Source organism: Boleophthalmus pectinirostris, unplaced genomic scaffold (genome assembly GCF_026225935.1).
Source record: "Boleophthalmus pectinirostris isolate CB_2022bp ecotype Guang Dong unplaced genomic scaffold, ASM2622593v1 HiC_scaffold_15, whole genome shotgun sequence".
Classification (NCBI taxonomy): Eukaryota; Metazoa; Chordata; class Actinopteri; order Gobiiformes; family Gobiidae; genus Boleophthalmus; species Boleophthalmus pectinirostris.
In genome coordinates, this window is record NW_026571070.1 from 20,216,350 (window position 1) to 20,234,570 (window position 18,221).

The window sequence follows — 18,221 nt, forward strand, 5'->3', positions numbered from 1 at the left end:
GTACAAAGCTACGGGATTAAAATTAATTGAGTATTCTTTGGCAGCAGATTGTTCGTCAGATACTTAATGCGTGCCAGTTTTCGAACAGAGCCAGTGCATTTGTGTATGTGTGTATATGTGTGTGTTGTCACTGGGGGAATGGCCTTTTGGGGTTATGGAGGGTGCAATGTGGGGCGATGAATAGAATCCCTTTGTGTTCAGTCTCTTCACTGTCTGTGAACTGGCGAAGGGGAGAAGGTGAGAGCCAGGAGGTGACGGAGATAGGCAGATAAAGAGGAAGAAGGGCAGACAGAAGAGAGAGAGTGAGAGACTGCGAAAGAGTGGTGACACGCATGGGAGGGAGTAGGAGGCAAGGTGACAAGGTAAGGAAGAAAGACTAAGCAATGACAAACACTGTTGGGTAAGAATGAAATGCTATCTGTTTAAAGGTCCTATATTACGCAAAATTTACTCTTGTGAGTTTTAAGCCATGTTATATTGTTGTTACCTCATCAAAAACATACCTGGAGTTGTGTTTTGTTTCATTCCTACATGTTTTAGTAATGCAGCATTATTAGTTTGTCGAACTCAAAAGGCTCTGTTCCACCTTGTGATGTCATGTAGTGGTACTTTTCAAGTTAAGAGAAAGGGCCAGTCCAGTCCAGGAATTGAACCCAGGACCTTCTTGCTGTGAAGCAAGACTGTGACACACTTTGATATGAGAGTCTGACATATGCACACAAAGAATAACCGACCAAAATATGAGTCATAAATGTACATTTTGCTAAATTACTAAGGCCTTATTCACGTACAGAGCCAAATTTCAGTGTGATTCATCTGGTAAAATGTTTACATTGCTTTCAGATAAATGGGTAATTTGCTGTTCTACTTAAAAATGTGTTGCTATCAGCTTTTTACTCTTAAATAAGCAGCACAGTGGATCCTTGTAATTGGATTCAAAATGACTCGGTTCTGTGCATTCATCAATTTGCAGAAAATGTGAAAAGAAGGGACATTTCTCCTGAGACTGTACTGGGAAAGTGCTGCCATTGAAAATAAATGAAAGTTTGACACAAGCGCTCTTATTAGTCATTTTGATCAGTTCACGAATCATTCACCTGACCTCGTGGCCTCAACCTTCACACTTGATAGACTTTGGAAATGGACCAATCATATTGACGGATGCCGAAGCAGGCCTGCCGGAGTGGAGCCGCTTTTAATAAAAAATCAGATGGAGAGAAGCACTGAGCTGTATTGCATTCACATGAAAAATTAGGTTTAATACATTTTAAATGGCACTGTGCTACAATGGGAGCGGAAGCAGGAGTGGAGGAAGGTCAACTGTGATACAGAGTCGTGATATGTGATATTTAAAAGACCTTTAAAGCACTAAAATGTTAAATAAAGTAGGAGCCCACCAGGGACCTTTTGGCCTTAGTCTCAAACATTATTATTATTTATCTTTAAAGAACTAAAGAAGATGGTTCAATAGGCAAAATGTGCATTAGGTCTCATCAGAGTTACTGTGGTTGGGTATTATACTTTTGGGTTGCATTTTGGAAAATTAAAAACTAAATTTTTTGCTCTAAATTTCTCAATAAGATGACATTTCAGAGTTCCACAAGTGCATTGGCAGGGTCATTTAGTCCGGTGTTAATTGTTCTAAAATCATGAAAAATCTCATCTTATTTCTCACTTGAATCCACAAAAATACCATTTTTATTCTAAAACTCACAAAACTCCTGAACTGAAATTTAAATTAATATGTGACTATTTATAACAAGTAATTACCGGGGATGGGACAAGATGTCGTGCCACAAGAAAGATTTTTAAGACTGAAAATTATTTTGTGAGACTTTTTATCCATGTTTTTAGGTTTGGCTTGGACAGAAAATGTTTAAACTCTGGCGAATTATGTTTTGAGAAGTTCTATCTTCTACAAAGACAACTAAATTATAAAATAGCTAAAAAATGTTAGACCAAAATTGTCAACAGATTCACATTATTCATATATTATGTCAAAATTTTGTCTCACTCTCGTGGACTCAATCTTACGTCATGTCCCTCATAATTACACTGCACGATTTAACTTATTTGATGTGTGACTCACTGGTCATTTCTACAGCCACATGCAGGCAGAGGTTGTACAGTGACCCAGAATAACTATCTCTCCCGTGGTCAGATAAATGGGCCTAGCGTCTCTGCCACATCGCGGGTTCCTCTCAGGCCATCGCAGCGGGTCTTTTCCATGATGAAACACAGGGGCACAGGGGCTAAGGGAGTGGGCGTCGGGACACTAACACTTTCTCCTCCAGCGCCACGGCAACAGCAGGACCAGATCTGGAGAGCTGGCACCGATATGGCATCCATACCTCAAGCTCAGCCAACACAGCATGAATTCTCGCCTGCTTTGCAAACTCAGGCGTCCCCATCTCTCTTTGTGACTGCTTCTAATCTAAAAGAGCATATGCAAGATGTAAATAATTGCCGCCAACTGCTGATTTGCATGGTAACAACAGACAGCTTGTGTTGGAGATTTTATAACCGTCCTGGGGTGCTGTTTTTGATGATGGCGGTACTAAGGATTCTAAGGGTTCTCAAACTGCAGGGTGGGTGTCACAGTCACTAGAAGAACTCAGTCAGCGCCCGTTGCGAGAATGCAGATTTGAATATCCGAGGTTTTCACAGTGATAAAGAATGAGGACAATTTAAAACAGACTACCGTATGTTATCTTTTGGATGGTGAAAAGTCCTCAAAATGTCACCTATAACAGGGTGCTAAAACTCACATAAATGGGCAATATAATTAGCAAATTACAAAAGCTGTAAGTAGCTTATATGTCAACTTAGAGATAGGGATACACCAATTCAGTTTTTTCAGTTACGATTCCAATAACTACACTATAGTTTTCTCTCGATATCTGATTTAAACTGATACCAGAGCAGAGACTGAAAAACATATTTAATAAAATAAGACACAACTGACTCAATGTGTTATGAAGCTGTTATTTATCACTCAAGTAACTACAGAACTATTCTGTATACTGTAAAGTATTAAAGATTGTATGGAGAATTTTTTACGGCAAAAGAAATACAGTGACCGTCCTTTTTCAAATGTTGTGCATGCGTGACACCACCTTCCTCCTCCACAGCTCCCTCAGTAGAAACATCTCCTCCCGCCTCGTTACTCTAGAAATCACATTTGTTTACAGCCAGTGCGGATTCAGAATTACTGTTGAAGTGATCTGTCTAGAAATAATTTAGCGACCGGCGCGTCAGTTTTTAGACCCTTCGTCTGCATCAGTCGCGCCATCGCTGGAACAGATCTCCAAGAATCATCTCAGTCTGGCTTTGCTCCTTTTCCCCTTCTCTTCTTTTTTCAACGACCTCAAAAAACTGACTTTCTTCTGCGGCGAACTGGTCATGGATTCTCATCCAACATCGTGGCAAATTTGTGCGAACTGTGAGGAAGCTACAGTTTGAAAAAGCCTCTAAGAACCGTTGCATAAACCACGTAATCCCCGCGCGCCAGGAAAGAATCACTTACACTAGAAACGTAAGGAATTTTATTAACAACCTAACAGCCAATAGAAAATGAGGTAGTCTTGTTTTCTATTGGCTGATGTTTATCTGGCCTCACAATGTCCACAGTTGATAGATTTTCATTCATTTTTTTTTTTTTTGTCACCATAATTACAAGGCTGCTGCTTTTCTGTAATGGTATTTTAAACTTTCATTAACAATTTGAAACAAAAAAAAAAAATCTTCCATACAACCTTTAAGTGTAAAGTATAAAGTCCAAACTTTATAAGATTTTCTGGGCTAACTACAACCAGTAAAAAGTCTAATTACATACATTTATATGTGCAACCAGGATATCGACTGAACTATTTAGAAGTTTTCCCTATCAGCACCAACTTCAGATACTAGTAGTGGCTTGGTGCAGCCCAGTTAGAGAATTAAATAAATTGTCTCTGCAGGGTCTTATGCAATGGATGGAACCTGTTCTGAAACCCATGGGATTCATGGTTTAGATTCACAGTTAGATTTTTTTTAGAACATCTTGAAGACTACAAGCTGCATTTAAAATCTAAACAGAATTTTTAATACATAAACCACAAAGCTAATAACAAATGCTGTACTTATTTAAAAAAAAAAAAAAAAAAAAAAAAAAACATTGCCTTTTCCAAAATAATGCAGCCCTAGTTTAGATCATGTTTAGATCTTGTTATGTTCTGATTTTGACCTGCTTAGTCCTGGTTTAGGGATGTAGTTTAGTCTTATTATAGCCCTGCTTTAAGTCATGGATTCATCATAGTTTAGTCATTTCTATCTAGTTCCAACATAGCTCAGGACCAGCATATGAAAGCAATTATTTTACAAAGTGTAAAAAGTTTTTGAGGATGTAAAAGCTTTGAGGTGTGATATTCAAATAACTATGAATCGTCTAGCGTTAGCCTTAATTGTAGCCAGCAGTGGACGTGTAGACTAGAGTTTGTGGGTGAAGCTGTGAGGAGGCAGACCGTAGCCTCTCCACGCTTCTCTCTTAGTCTAATGAGCTGGAAGTATGATGAACAAAGGCAGATGGCTTCATGACTCACACAATAAGGCACACATCATTGAAAAGATGTCACTCATGGCTGTTTAAAGCTGTTGAGATGTTTGTCTTGCTTCGCTGTATCAACACAAGTTCATCTCCAAGGCACTAAGCGGCTTTATCAACTGAATTAAGTGAATTTTCAAAGCTTAAGAGAGAATACACATTTGTAAAGCATATAAGCTCTTCTTTCATGAATAAAATTATCATCCTAGATTTTATATTTAGAACTAAAAGGAAAACAAACACAATACAACCACCTGAGAGTCATATATAGGTGCAATAATCTTTTTACCAGGCAGTATTATGGAAACTATAGGCAATGTTTTAGGTGACATTTTAGGGACTTTTCAAAGCAGCTGCTTTATCATTTTTTGTGTTTAATAGTGATTTGAACTTTAATCAAAATTTTCATCATTCTTAAACCCATATCCTACTCTAGCCAAGAGTAAATAAATAATGTATCTATTGTGATCATTAAAAAAAATCCTCCATACGCACATAAAAGAGCTGTAGGGAGCACAGACTGAGAGGCAGAGGCGCGCTTCACCTGTAAATCACCTGTCCCTCAACAACACTCCATCATCGTTCCAAAACAAGCCCAAGTCTGATCGCACTGTGCAAGACCGTATAGTGAAAGTTACCCACTGCTTGAGCTGCTTTAATCCGGGCACAGCGCACGGCAGGACGGAAGCCTTTGGAGCAAGCGCACGCTCTTGAACATTACGCACGGAGCTCAAATAACGCAAACATACAAGAACATAAGCTACAGCCTCTTCGCCTTCTCTCCCTCCATCACCGACAAGTGCAACAGTACTCACCCCCAGTTTCTTACTCCGTATCCTCACGTATCCCTGCTTGACTATGTCGTTGAAGTTAGAAGCCATGCTAGCTTCCCTTTTGTCCACTGAGGAAACAAATAAGTCTTCCCGATGGGTGAAGTCTTGTATCACTTGAAGATCGTCCAATGCGACATCCAGCGGGAGAGCAAAAGGAGCGGCGAGGAGGAGCGGCCAGCCCCCGTGTCAGCGCTCACGCTCAGGGCTGCCCGGCTTCAGCGGCTCGGTCCATCCGCCGGAGGAGGAGGAGGGAGATACCATTGAGCTGATTCACGAGAGCAGAGAGAGGAGAGAGCATGAGAGACGCGCGCTTCCTGGACCACACCATCCCAAACCAGGCGGGGGGGAGGGGGTGTCTGGAGCATGGGGTACAGTGGGTGTACAATGTATCAAAGATAGCCTAGCAGCACGACTGAGCCTTGTTACATAAATCAGAATATATTTAGAGATGTGGCCTAAATGTTATTCTAGTAGCTTGGATGTTGAGACTATCTGTTTCTCTTTCAGTTCACTTAAGTTTGTAAAATAATTGTTTAGTTAGACTATGAAATATTTACTCTACTCAAGCTGTTATAGTGTAGATGTTATTCCTTACAGTGTTCATATGACATTAAACATCCTGTCTTCATGCAGCAGGACGTGATGGAATCAGGCCAAGTTACAGGTCAGTGAGGTGACCCCACTCACAGTAAAAATGCACCTGAAATTAGCAAAGCACTAAAATCTCCATGGAGACAACAAAAGTAACATGCAACTTTAAAGGTCCTATATTACACTAAATTGACTCTTGTGAGCTTTAAGCCATGTTACAAAGCTGTTACCTCCTCAAAAACATACTTGGCACTCTGCACTCTGTCAGGTTTTTTATTCTTTTATACTCGCCATTTTGCTGTCCTTAACTGCACTACAGTACTCTGCTCGTGTTGACTGTCACTGTTTGATCTCGAGCTTGTCAGGTGACAAAAATTTGGCCACAAATGCGACTGCAAATGTAAATATACTACATAATTATTTTATATTATAAATACTTCATATAAATATATTTTTTTATTGAAAAACTCAACAAAATACAAGATGTGTTATTATTTGCTAAAAATATGACATGATATGACATGACATCTTTTGAGTCCCTCATGGGGCCAAGTAAGTAAGTAAGTAAGTCGGCCCAAGAGCCTTAGTTTGATGACCCCTGCTTTAGGCCTTAGTTTGTCTACAACTTAAAATGCTCTAAATCTACCTTGTGATGTCATGAAGTGGCACTTTTTAAGTTAACAGTTGTAACTTTAGTTTTAGTTCACTAGATGTTGGCAATTCCAGGGCTGAAATTATCCAGATAATTCTACTGAAGGTGTATAGAGTTCAAATACACAGTGAAGTACTTCCTGTATTACCACATGACATTAGAAGTGTTTTCAGTTTGGTCTGATTATGTAGCATTTGTGTTAAACATGTGTGAATGAAACCAAACACAGCAGGTATGTGCACAGGTATGTTTCTGATGAGGAAACATCATTATAACATAGATCAGAAAATATTGTACTATGGGCCCTTTAAAACATTAGTTAAGTTAAAAAATCATCATAAGAGTTTTGCTACTTATTTGCACCATAGCTGATTTTATTGTAATGATAGATTCAGCTGTTTATTTTGTACACTTTTCTCCAGTCATATAACTATTATTATATATTTTTGCTCTGAGCACATGCTCTTATTACTCTTTTTGATGATTTAATTCAGATCCCATTAGCAGGTGCAGGAGGGGTACTCCATCACCCAATGTTTACACTCAATATGTCATACTAGACTAGTGCTTGTAGTAATATTGATGTATTTTTAAAAACTGTAGCCATCAGTCAAATACTATTCCCCCTTGCTCCTTTCTCCATCAAAGCAAATATGCAAATGTCTACTGGGGCTTTGTGTTCAGACTAATTTGAAACACACTTTGTACCTTGCCTTTTGGTTATTACCTGTCTAAGTATGAATCTCATTTCCATATTTTTACCAGAGTCGCTAATAAGGAAGTATAATTTTAGACAGCTCCCATGTTTTCTCAAGATTTAACAACCCGGAAGTTATGTTACTTGATTAGTGTGGGGAAATTATAGAGGCTATACTGTTTCATTTAAAACCTCAGAATCTGGGCCCACAAAGCAGATGGCGAGTGTGTTGATACCATAACCTGTTATTACACATTTTTGATTAAAATTCAGAGAAAAGCGATGGCTGCTTATGTAATATAGTTACATAAAAAATTGTAGATTAGGGGATCAGACATGTTTTGCTGTCTTCACACGTTTTTCATTCACACAAAAGCTGCTCAGACTAGACCAGATTTCGGTTGCTAAATTCAAACACATATCCCACCCAGACTGCATTTGTTACCAGTTTTGTACCTGTTAATTTATATATTTCATTATTTTGCAGATGGTAAGATAAAAACTGTGAGGGTTGCTACATTGGGATTTTCTGCTTTGTGAAATGACAGTCTGTCTCGAGGAAAGACGTAATCACTATATCTTACATAATTTTTTAACGCAATACAATAGTTTTCAATACAAACTGTGAATTTCCCCTTCAAATATTTTGTTTTCATATTCCATGTTGTTCATATAAGATGATGTGATTTCTTTATTTTGCTATCCCTTCTCAAGGAAAACGTGATGACGACAAGATTAGATTTTTAGGACCGGGTGATATTAGAAATGAAATATGGCATACAATTTCTGGATATTGTTTTAACTAATTAGTGACATTTAACTGGAAGTGCTGCCGTAAGATTGTGTTGAAACTTCACGATACTAAAACTTTAATTGATTTCAGGCAACAGCAGCTAAGAGTGTTTGCCCACTGATCCAAAGGTTGGCAGTTCAAATCCCACTCTCTACATAAACATTGTTGGTTAAGCAGTCAGATCCATGAACCCAACTCCCACAGATGAATGCTGTTGCTGTGTCCTTGGGCAAGACAGTTAACTCTCCGGTACACTAGTGTGTGAATGGGTGAGTGGTTCCTTGATGTAAAAGCGCTTTGAGTCTTGAAGGTGGCAAAGTGTTATACAAAAATGTGATTATTTACCATTTCTATACTGAGTTTGAGTACTTGATACAGATTTCAATACATCAGTTACATTAGGGTAGTAGAATAAAAATGTCAACACAAAATAAATATGTTTTCTTTTTGTTTTGCTGAAATCCAAGCAAAACAAGACCAAACCTGTAATTGTCACTTCGCAATTGCTTTGACCTTCAGTTTTAATATATCCTATAATTAGTGAGCTTTGTTAATGAGTTGGTGCTACTGATGTGATTCTCCTTTCAGTAAAGCACAACCAAGCTTGGCCTCTTGGGTTTTCCAGAATGGGCGTGCGAGAACAACCAACATATGGCGCTGCCATACACCGGTGTCTGCCAACAGTGTCAGATAAGGTCAGAACTGGAGGAGCAGTCAAGTGCGCAGAGTCCTTCCACAAGGTCAACAGTGAAACTAGAAATCTCCAGCTCTGATGCAAAATACAACAATCCATCTATTATCACTATAATTGTTGCCATTTTTCACCTCAACATGCGTCCAAGCACTTTCACAGCTATTATGATTTATATGAAGCAAGTACCTACAGAAACAGCTATGATTTGAGTGCTGTGCTTAGCTAAAATGCCACCTAAACTGTTTATGGTGTCTCAAGCTAATGGATTCCTTTGATAGCCTGCTGATATATTCAAATGGGCAGTGAATTTGATTTGCTTTGGCGCTACTGGGCAAACAAACTGGTAAATAATTAACAAAAAAAGATAAGACAGGATGCTGTAGATGCTTTAGCTGTTTGCCAGGTAAGCACTTTCACACGTGGGTGGAGGGGGGAGAGGAGGGAGAACAGATATCACAGACGCGTTATGGTAATGATCCATGCTTGGTTCCTGTATTCAAGCTTTTTACAGCTTTCAGCCTGATATGTTAATAGGCACAATGGGATTTGGCTTTGATTAAATGTCAATGCCTACAGGGCAAAAAACTGGGAAAAGAGGTGGTGAAAAACTGCTAATTTCCCTGAATGAGAGATGGGGCTGTTCTTAGCAAGGAGGACATTGGTAAGGTGTAGGATATAGGACAGTTAAGGTTGTGTGGTGTCCCAGTGGGTCTTAGCTTGACATGTTTGTGATTTACTTCATAAGGGTGGAGGCAGGAGTGGTTGGAGGGCCATTCTGTCCTTCTACAGAGGGTGCACTGTTGAGGGTCTGCTTCTAACACATAAGAGAGAATAGAGAGGATAAGCCTATTACAGCCCCTTTGATTTCAATAATTAGCAGTGAGTAACATCTAAAGCGCAGCTGCACAGGGAAATTAATTTGTAAGGTAGTCTAGTGGATAGCTTTTAAATGCTTTGTGCATTTGCATTAGTTAGCATGCACATATATTGAAAATGTAATAAAACATGCAACATAAAAGGAATATGTGAGAAGGTTGAGTCTGCTCAGTCTGCAGTGTTGAAGAAATCCATAGAAAAATGGTGACTATGCATATTAGAGTATTAATCAGTTCCATAGTTCCAATTTGTGTTTTTTTTGCACTATAATTTTTTCTTGAGAGAGTTTGCCACTTGCTTGTCTCTATGGAGATCTTATTGCTTTACCTTGAAGGTTCTACAGTGCAGCTTTAATAGTATATGTCTTTCATAATTTCATTAAACTGTTCCTGTGCCATAGTATTAAAGTGGGTAACTGATATTAAAGATTGAAATTGAAGTTAAGTTAAAGTAGGACTCACGTGCCCTTTGTGAGTGTTTAGCTTGAACTAGACGTAGAGTGTTGGCGCACCACTCAACGAATGTTGAGAAATATTACCAATACATTATAATACATTTTCTTAGTTAATTAATAAATTAATAATGAATTAAACAATTGTTCTGAAAGTTCGTAAATTCTCTATATCAGTGATCCATGTCTATAAACAGCATCACTATTCACCAAAGCAAACTGTGGTTTATGAATATTCATTGACCAAATTAAACAGACAGCATTTTAATATGAAATATGCAAATGAGATAAAACTTTAAGAGTTATCTAAGTATCTATCTAATTAATTAAGCCATTCTGTGAAGAATGTGCGTACGACCAGGAGAGTGGAGATGTTCGTCACAATGTGGTCCATTGGTTTGGAGGTCTGAAGTCCTCAGGGCGTCAGGTCTGAAGAATCAAATGAGCTGAGATGGACGGAAGCCACGTGATCTAAATAATAACTCCAGGCTCAGGCAGCATCAGGCTGAAGGAACGCTGCATCCTCTGAAGAGGAGCAGAAGACACTTTCCAAGCGTTCATGAGGTGTGATCACAGATTTAGGTCAATTAAGTCAAAAGGCTATTGGCTATAAAAATGCAAATATTTAAATTTGGAAAAATATGAAAGCGGTGCTTTTGGTCAGATTAGCTGCAGTAATTTGGATAAAAACGTTAAAAGACAGGCACCAATTTGGAAAAGAGAACTGGAAGTTTTAACTTCTCAGGTCTTGTCTGTCTATGTTCTTTGTCCAACAGAGAAAATAAGGAGCTGCTCTGTATCTCCCTGTTTTTCTGTCCTCTCTGGTCAAACTCCTTTATTGAACTGGTTCCTTGAACTGAGCTGTCTAAGCTGTCTCTACGTTTATTAAAGTGAACATTTGGAAACAATATAACTCAACATTGATGGGTTACTTTTTTTTAAACAAATGATCATTACCATGATCTTGCAAATTATGGAATGTTGTCAGTTTCTATTTCCCATAACAAAATTTGCGTCATTTGTAAGAATAATATGATAGTAAAGCAGCAAATGTGACAATTGTTGACAAAGACAAGTGAGACTCCCAGTGAGAGAAAACATCAGGGGATGAGCCTGGAGCTTGGAAACTGAATGGGACTGTGAATTGTTCTGTCTGTATAAGGCTGTATACCTCCTGCTCGTTTGACCCAGACTTTGTGAGCTAAATTGGGGTCCAAGTGATGTCACCGTGAGGCTGGATCTCTGGGGACCTGGCTTTTCTGCTCCTCTGGCATTTCCAACAAACACACAGAAAACTAAATTGGCTGCATAGACTTTCATTAGGGCTGCTTTTTATGTGGGACCATTGTGCTAAACTTATCAAGGTTTTGGATCACTGACCAGACCCCTTCATCAGACCATCTCATTCATTTTAATTGTCTCTTGTTTCCCGGCGACACTTGGTAAATTAGGCAACGTCGGATGAATTTCTATCAAGTCCTTAAGCGTTATTATTGTGATTAGTGGTCTTAATCAGTTTTCTTATTCAATTTCACGTCATTAAAATGTAAATATTGTTCCTGTCAACACATCACGTTAAAGTTAAGTGTTAAAGTTATAGTTGTTTCCTTAAATACCCTGCACTGAGGTGAATGGTCAAAGTGAACATTATGCCAACACAGAAGTCACATTATAATAGCCCGTGTTTGCTCTTGAAGGGACACACTCACCCTTTTTCTTTATAATTGTACATATTTAATCAAATTCCCCTAAAATGAAAATTAGTGGACACAGACAAGCATGACTAATATGTATGTCCTGTAGAGGGCAATATTGCCTGTGCTGTTCTGGACACTTTTGGAAGGGCACTTTGCTAACACTAATGTTTGTAATGGCTGCTAAATGAGATTAGTGTTTCAAAGTTTTATGAGCATATAACTGTAAGCTACTGCAAATATTTACACAGTTAAAAATAATTTGAATGCATTGTTCTTGTATAGCACTTTTCTACACACTCAAAGTCAAATTTGGCGAATTAAAGATAATCTCAGTCTGTACCTGCAGTTGCCCTGAGGTAAACTGATGTAAGTGTGGCTGCCATTCTGAGTCACTGGCCCCTCTGACCCCCGTCACACAAACACAAAAAAGGTGGGTGTAGTATCTTGCCCAATGACACAATGGCAACATATTGACTTTAAATTAGTCAATTATTTGCCCTCAGTTGGATAACTTTTGGGAAAAGGATTTATTTGCATAAAAACTCCTTAATTGTTTATTTTTACTTATTACCTTAAAGAAACTGTGTGCAATATTTTGATTTAAAATTTCATGAACATAACCTTACTGTATTTCCAGATATGAGGTAAAAATGTTCAAATTAAATATAGCATTCATTGATAACACTTCAAATGCTGGTTTATTTTTAATTACAAAAACACTGGTCATGATATTCCATTTATTTGCATTATAATTTGGTGTTTTGGTTCTCAAGATGATTATCCAGTCAGAAAGATGATTATCTAATTCCTATTGCATGATGAAAGTAGCTTGAAGTAGTGTAAATGACTGTACAATTATTTATCTTACATTTTATTTATATGGGAAAGCCCAGTGAGAGTACCAGTCTCACTTTTGAGCACACTGAACAAATGTGCCCAGTCTAGTTTTAAAGGTAGCTTTAAATGCACCTTGCCCGCTGCAGGTTATTGCTTCCTTATTTAATCTGACAGAGCTAATATAAAACAGCTGTATGTTTGTGCTTCCCTCAGCGAGCGTGGCTTGTGGGAGCTTCTTTGGGATTGGCAGAAGGCTGTGACTCCATCCAGGTTTAGAACAAAGTTCGTCTTTTTGCTGCGACTCTCGCTTTACAACGACCTGTGTGTGAGCATGGAAAAAGAGTGGAAATCAAACCTCGTCTGTAAATACCCCAAAGGTCACCGATGACGTCATAGTCCTGGGACACGCTGCATGATTTTGTGGCCCGATCTGAGACACCTGATTGGCTGTGGGCTTTATAGGTTGCACCCTGTGATCCCAAAGTATAAATATAGCAACACACCTCTCATAGAGAACTGTGCTGTTTCTAATGAGTGCAACTGTGGCTGCAAAAGGAATGATTTCTGCTGATGGTGCAAAAAAAAGTTAAAAACAAACTTATTTTGGGATGTGACTTTTCAATTTCAATACTGTTTCTTTTCCACAAACAGAGGGGAAAGCATCGGCTCCTTTTGCCACCCCCAACCCTGGATAAATAGTCTGTTAAAGCACAAGAATCCCCTCCAATATGGTGTGCATATTTCTCTGCCAAAGCCAAAGTTAAATTTTCTCTTCCATTTTTCACAAGTCCACTCATCCAAAACCTTCACTCTGGTCTCTTTGTTATGACTGACTGCAAATGTGTGTGCGCCCATCCACCAAGCAGCAACTTTATGTTTAGCTGTGATGCTACATTCACTAGACCGTCCTTTTTGCCAGCTTTTTTGGTTATATTTGTAACTGTTTCTTTCCCATCAGAGCACCATCAGTTTGTTATACTGTGCCAAGGATTTTGGAAAAGTATAATTCCCTTCCTGTGTAATCTACTGGCTTTGTGAGGGACTTCTTAAAGCCTTTTTCTTGGTGTATAGTATGAATATTTTTATTAGTAAAACAGATTAAACAGCCCACATCTGGAGGGTAAACAGGAAGCATATTTTTATTTGAACAGCCTTCTGCTTTGTAAAATCAAGGCCACTTAAAACATCAGACATGTGCCTAAGGAAAGCTTAAAGCACGTTTCTGTGTAGTGTGTTCAGACACTGGTTTTGTCCACATTTGAGGAGAATTTGAAGTTTTATTCTGAGCAGCAGTGCAGTCTGGGAGGCAGCCAGTCCTTCCTGGAGTAGGCACTATTTTCCCTTCTGCACGCAGTTTGTTTTAGGAAGATTTTTACATGTGGCCCACATCTGTTTACACAAGGCTAAATGCTTCAGTGACAAACAATTATACAAGAACAAATGTTAGCGTTCATCACCTACTTTACTGTCTTTTGGGAATGGACATGGGTTTAGTCTGTTAAGACAAATCATATATACAGTACATGTAGGATGGGGGCAGTCATAGTCTTGTAGTGTTTTGGGCTCGCAGGTTTCAAGGTAGCATAAATATCTTGAATAGAAAAAAACAATTCAGTATTTAGTAGAAAATAATTTGGTTCATTAGTAGACCTATTTGGAAGTGTTTAAACAGCACTTATGCAACTCAGTGGCAACTGTCCAAAGTACCAGTAGTTGCTGTGACAGGCCTCACGAAGAAATTGATATAATTTAATGTTTTCTCCAAAGTCAATAAATCCAGTTTTCAACACATTTTTGACGAGTTATAGAAGTAAGATTTTCCACAGTCCCACTGACCTATTTTATTGCCACAGATTGACACGCTTTAAAAATAACTTAAATGAGTGCATTTGAGTGGTCCTTGGCCGTCATTGGAAATACTGTGGTGCTGAATTTGAGTGGGTTGGTCATTTGTAATGAATGGTTATTATAAATCAGATGTCTAAGATTTGTCAGAGGCTTGTTTTAAAAGCACAAGAGCTTAAAATAACTCGATAATTATGAGTCAGCCAGTGCCACTCATTCAAGCTCATGTTCCTTCATTTTTGTTTTGTCTGTCTTGAACGGTGTGAAGTGTCTTTTAGTGTCATGAATCACTACACAAGTGTTACGTATATATATGTATTTTTCAATACCAATGTCACAACTACATCTTATGAGAAAACACATACAAACTGCATACAGTAATCTTAGATTGGACTTTGTATATTGTAAAGTAAGGGTTTGACAAGCAAGTCATAATAAATATTGGCATAAATGTCATATTTCAAGCCAGTTTTCCCCCAGCTTGTGGTCTGAAAATCTATTTGAGCAGAGCTTTTATAGGTGTTGCACCCCCGAAATGAACGACAAGACTCGCGCAATCTACTGTTGTAAACAACACGTTGCCATTGATCACTTTTTATTCATTTCTATTCCACACAAGTCAAAGATACTAATTCATTTACTTTCTCTTTCTATCTCCAGTTAAGCACCATGGAGTCATAACACAGTGCACCTCTTGAAATCATCTCTGTAAACACAACTCAAACTTCACCTGTGTTTCGTGTCTGCTCCTCAGATCCTCCCTCTCTGACATGGCCTGCCACTCTGCCCCCTCTCTCCTCCTCACCACATTTACCGTGCTCACCAGACGACTACACCTGAGCGGAGGCGAGCTGAGGCCGTTATTAATGGCCTTCCTTATTTTAAACGACAGACTGAAACAGGGCGCCACCACGGCAGACCAGTACGGAGTCATTCACCCATCTGTCTGCACTGCGCTGCGTCTGCCTTCAGTCCTAATGGGCCCGGCCGGTCGCTATGACACCAGGCTATAATGCACCTACATCTGTCTGCTGGTTCACATCGAGAGCACACACACATCCATCAACATCAGCTGACAGGAGGAATGATTGCACTAACTGTAATGCAGATATTCAATTCAAGTCATTACTTCTTTGGAGAATGGAGTAAGAGTTGTGAGGCAAAATAAGACAAGACTTTCTAATAGCTCCACTGTGTAACTTTTCTGCTGGAGAGTTAGCAACAGGTTTCTTTCCATGGAGCTACTGCTTCTGTTCCTGCAATGTTCAGTCGTATGGCATTAAACTCTATCTCTATGGAGACACATAGCACCACCTGGCCAAGTCAGATCTGTGGAGAGGCAACCTTCTCACAGTAAAAACACATTTGGCTTTGGTATTTTGGGGCAGAAAAAAAAACTACCGGAGATTGGTTAAGTACAAGATAGAAAAAGAAAGTAGGAAGCCCCTCCTTGACAACAATAATGCACCTTTATTATAGACACAGAAAGCTGTAGTACTTTCACAGTCCAAGTTAAAGTCATACTACATATCAGCACAAGTGGTAGTTGCTCAGCCAGCAGAGAAGTCCTTGCATTATGCTTTATCCCCACAAGACAACATTGCATACTGCCATTGTGTTCATGGGCAAGACATTTTCTTTGAACTGAGAAGGACACAATTTTAATTTAGGTAGAGGTTCAAGAACACTGTCAATTTGTTTTTGGTACTATGAATGTCACAAGGCTATTTTCCTGCACACACTATAGATGTTAATGGGACGTTCTCTTTCTGCAGTTTTCTTATTCCTTGACTTCTCTTGCCTTTCATTTGTCCAATCTGCGCACCTCCCCGCACCCAGTTGTGAGTTTTGACATGCGTCTGATGTATGTGTCTCCTCTCGGACGTCCTGGTGCTCACTGACGACCTATCAATCACAGTGTGGCCAAATTCAGTGCAGCTCTCAGCCAGTCCCTCCAGGCCTCAGCACAGTGCAGTGTCTGTGTTTCCTATCACTTTAACATGTGGATTTATTGAGCATGTTTTAAGGGTGTTTTACAGCTGTCTGAATGAAGTACCAGAACTTGTCACCTACACAGTATCTCCTTCACAGTTCTGCTGTAATAAGCTGCTGCAAAGGTCATTGGAGCCACTGCTCTACACCTGCTGCCACAGACAGTACTCAGAAGAAAACTTTAATTATTTCAGAAAATAAAAAACCCTGCTGTTGTAGAATAAATTGTAGTAGCCTGAGAGATGAAGAGAAGAGGCATGGCACTGGAGTTCTAATATAGGAGAAGTTTATTTTACCATCACTGCAAGACTCAGCGCCCGGAGACATGAACCCATTATGACACATTATGATAGTGTTGTCTATTCTAGTCTGTTGTAGGGAGTATTATAGGTCTGATGATGCAGGCTTAGATAACAAGTACTGAGCTGGCAGCAAATGCCCTAGATACAGCACGGAAATGTGATTTCTGAGTACACAGTGCACATATACTTTTTATTAACATTTGATACAAATCAAGGTCCAATATTTAATATAGACTCTGATACCATACGCAAGGTTTACTCCTGTACCTGTGATTTCTTCTCTCTTTTACCATCTTCACATTTCCAGCATACTTGTATACGATCTAATGTCATTTTCAGCACTGGTTTTATTTAAAGGTCCACATTTTTCTGGTGGTGGGGCATATGGTCATTCTGAAAAAGATCTAAACCATAGTATCTATTTATTACCTGCCAAAACAAGTATAAATGCCTTTCATATTGGTTTGTAGAGTTTAGTATCTCAGTATTGATTTTTTTTTTTCCCCCTCACAACCCTACCAGGCAATAACACTGTCAATTTGAGTTTCAGTCCTCTCCAGCTCTTTCCAAATTACACACTTTTCATTTATGATAGACTACATTACAGATTGTCCATTTCACTTCACCGCAGTGCAGAGGCAAATGAACAGTGACGACTCAGACTCCCCAGTGGCACTAAAATCAAACACTTTAAATGAATAATAGTGGATGGATGTGGGGCAGGGGGTTAGCGGTGAATGCGAATATACCAGGTCCAAAGGGAGGTGGGGGGTCCATACAGTGAACTCGCCCATCCACACCCCCACCCCTCACTCCACGCTGCTGCTTTGATCTGTACTTCTTGGGCTTATCCCGTGGTTGAGAGAAAATGGGAAATGACTCATCAGCAGTAGGTTTAAGCAGAGTGTCAGCTTTAATATAGAGAATTATGAAGCGTGTCAGATTCAGAAGGCTCAGAGTAGATGTTAAAATTCTGTTTTATTTTTTGTCAGATATGTAACATGGTTTAGGAAACTTTTTATTAGCAAAATGTGAGCTTTTTCTCAGAGGTCTATTTATATCTGTTATGTTGTAAACTCAAATTAATATTGCTGTTATAATCAGAAACATATAAGGAGCTGGGCTTTATTTCATTCACATGTTTAACACACAAACCCTGCATATTTAGGCTAAGTCCTGCTGTCAAACAGAAAACAAAACATAACTCCAGGTATGTCTTTGATGAGTTAAAAGCATTATAACAAGACTTAAAGCTCACAAGAATCCATTTAATATAGGACCTTTAAAGTATGTTTAATTTAAAACATTTCATTGTTGTTTATCTTTGACCTTTTACTTGTTACCAGTCTCAGTCTAACAGGTGATCATTTGTTCATAGA

At 38.9% G+C, this 18,221-nt stretch overlaps 1 protein-coding gene across 2 annotated transcripts in view; it reads right to left on the bottom strand.

The window, feature by feature from the left end:
- Positions 1–5,564, bottom strand: part of dok6 (docking protein 6) — a 55,041-nt gene extending 49,477 nt beyond the window's left edge. For both annotated transcript variants that reach the window (XM_055150731.1, XM_055150732.1), the window contains exon 1: positions 5,398–5,564. In XM_055150731.1, the coding sequence (XP_055006706.1) occupies positions 5,398–5,463 (66 nt within the window). In that variant the 5' untranslated portion in view covers positions 5,464–5,564. The remainder of the gene's footprint in view (positions 1–5,397) is intronic.
- Positions 5,565–18,221: the final 12,657 nt, after the last annotated feature.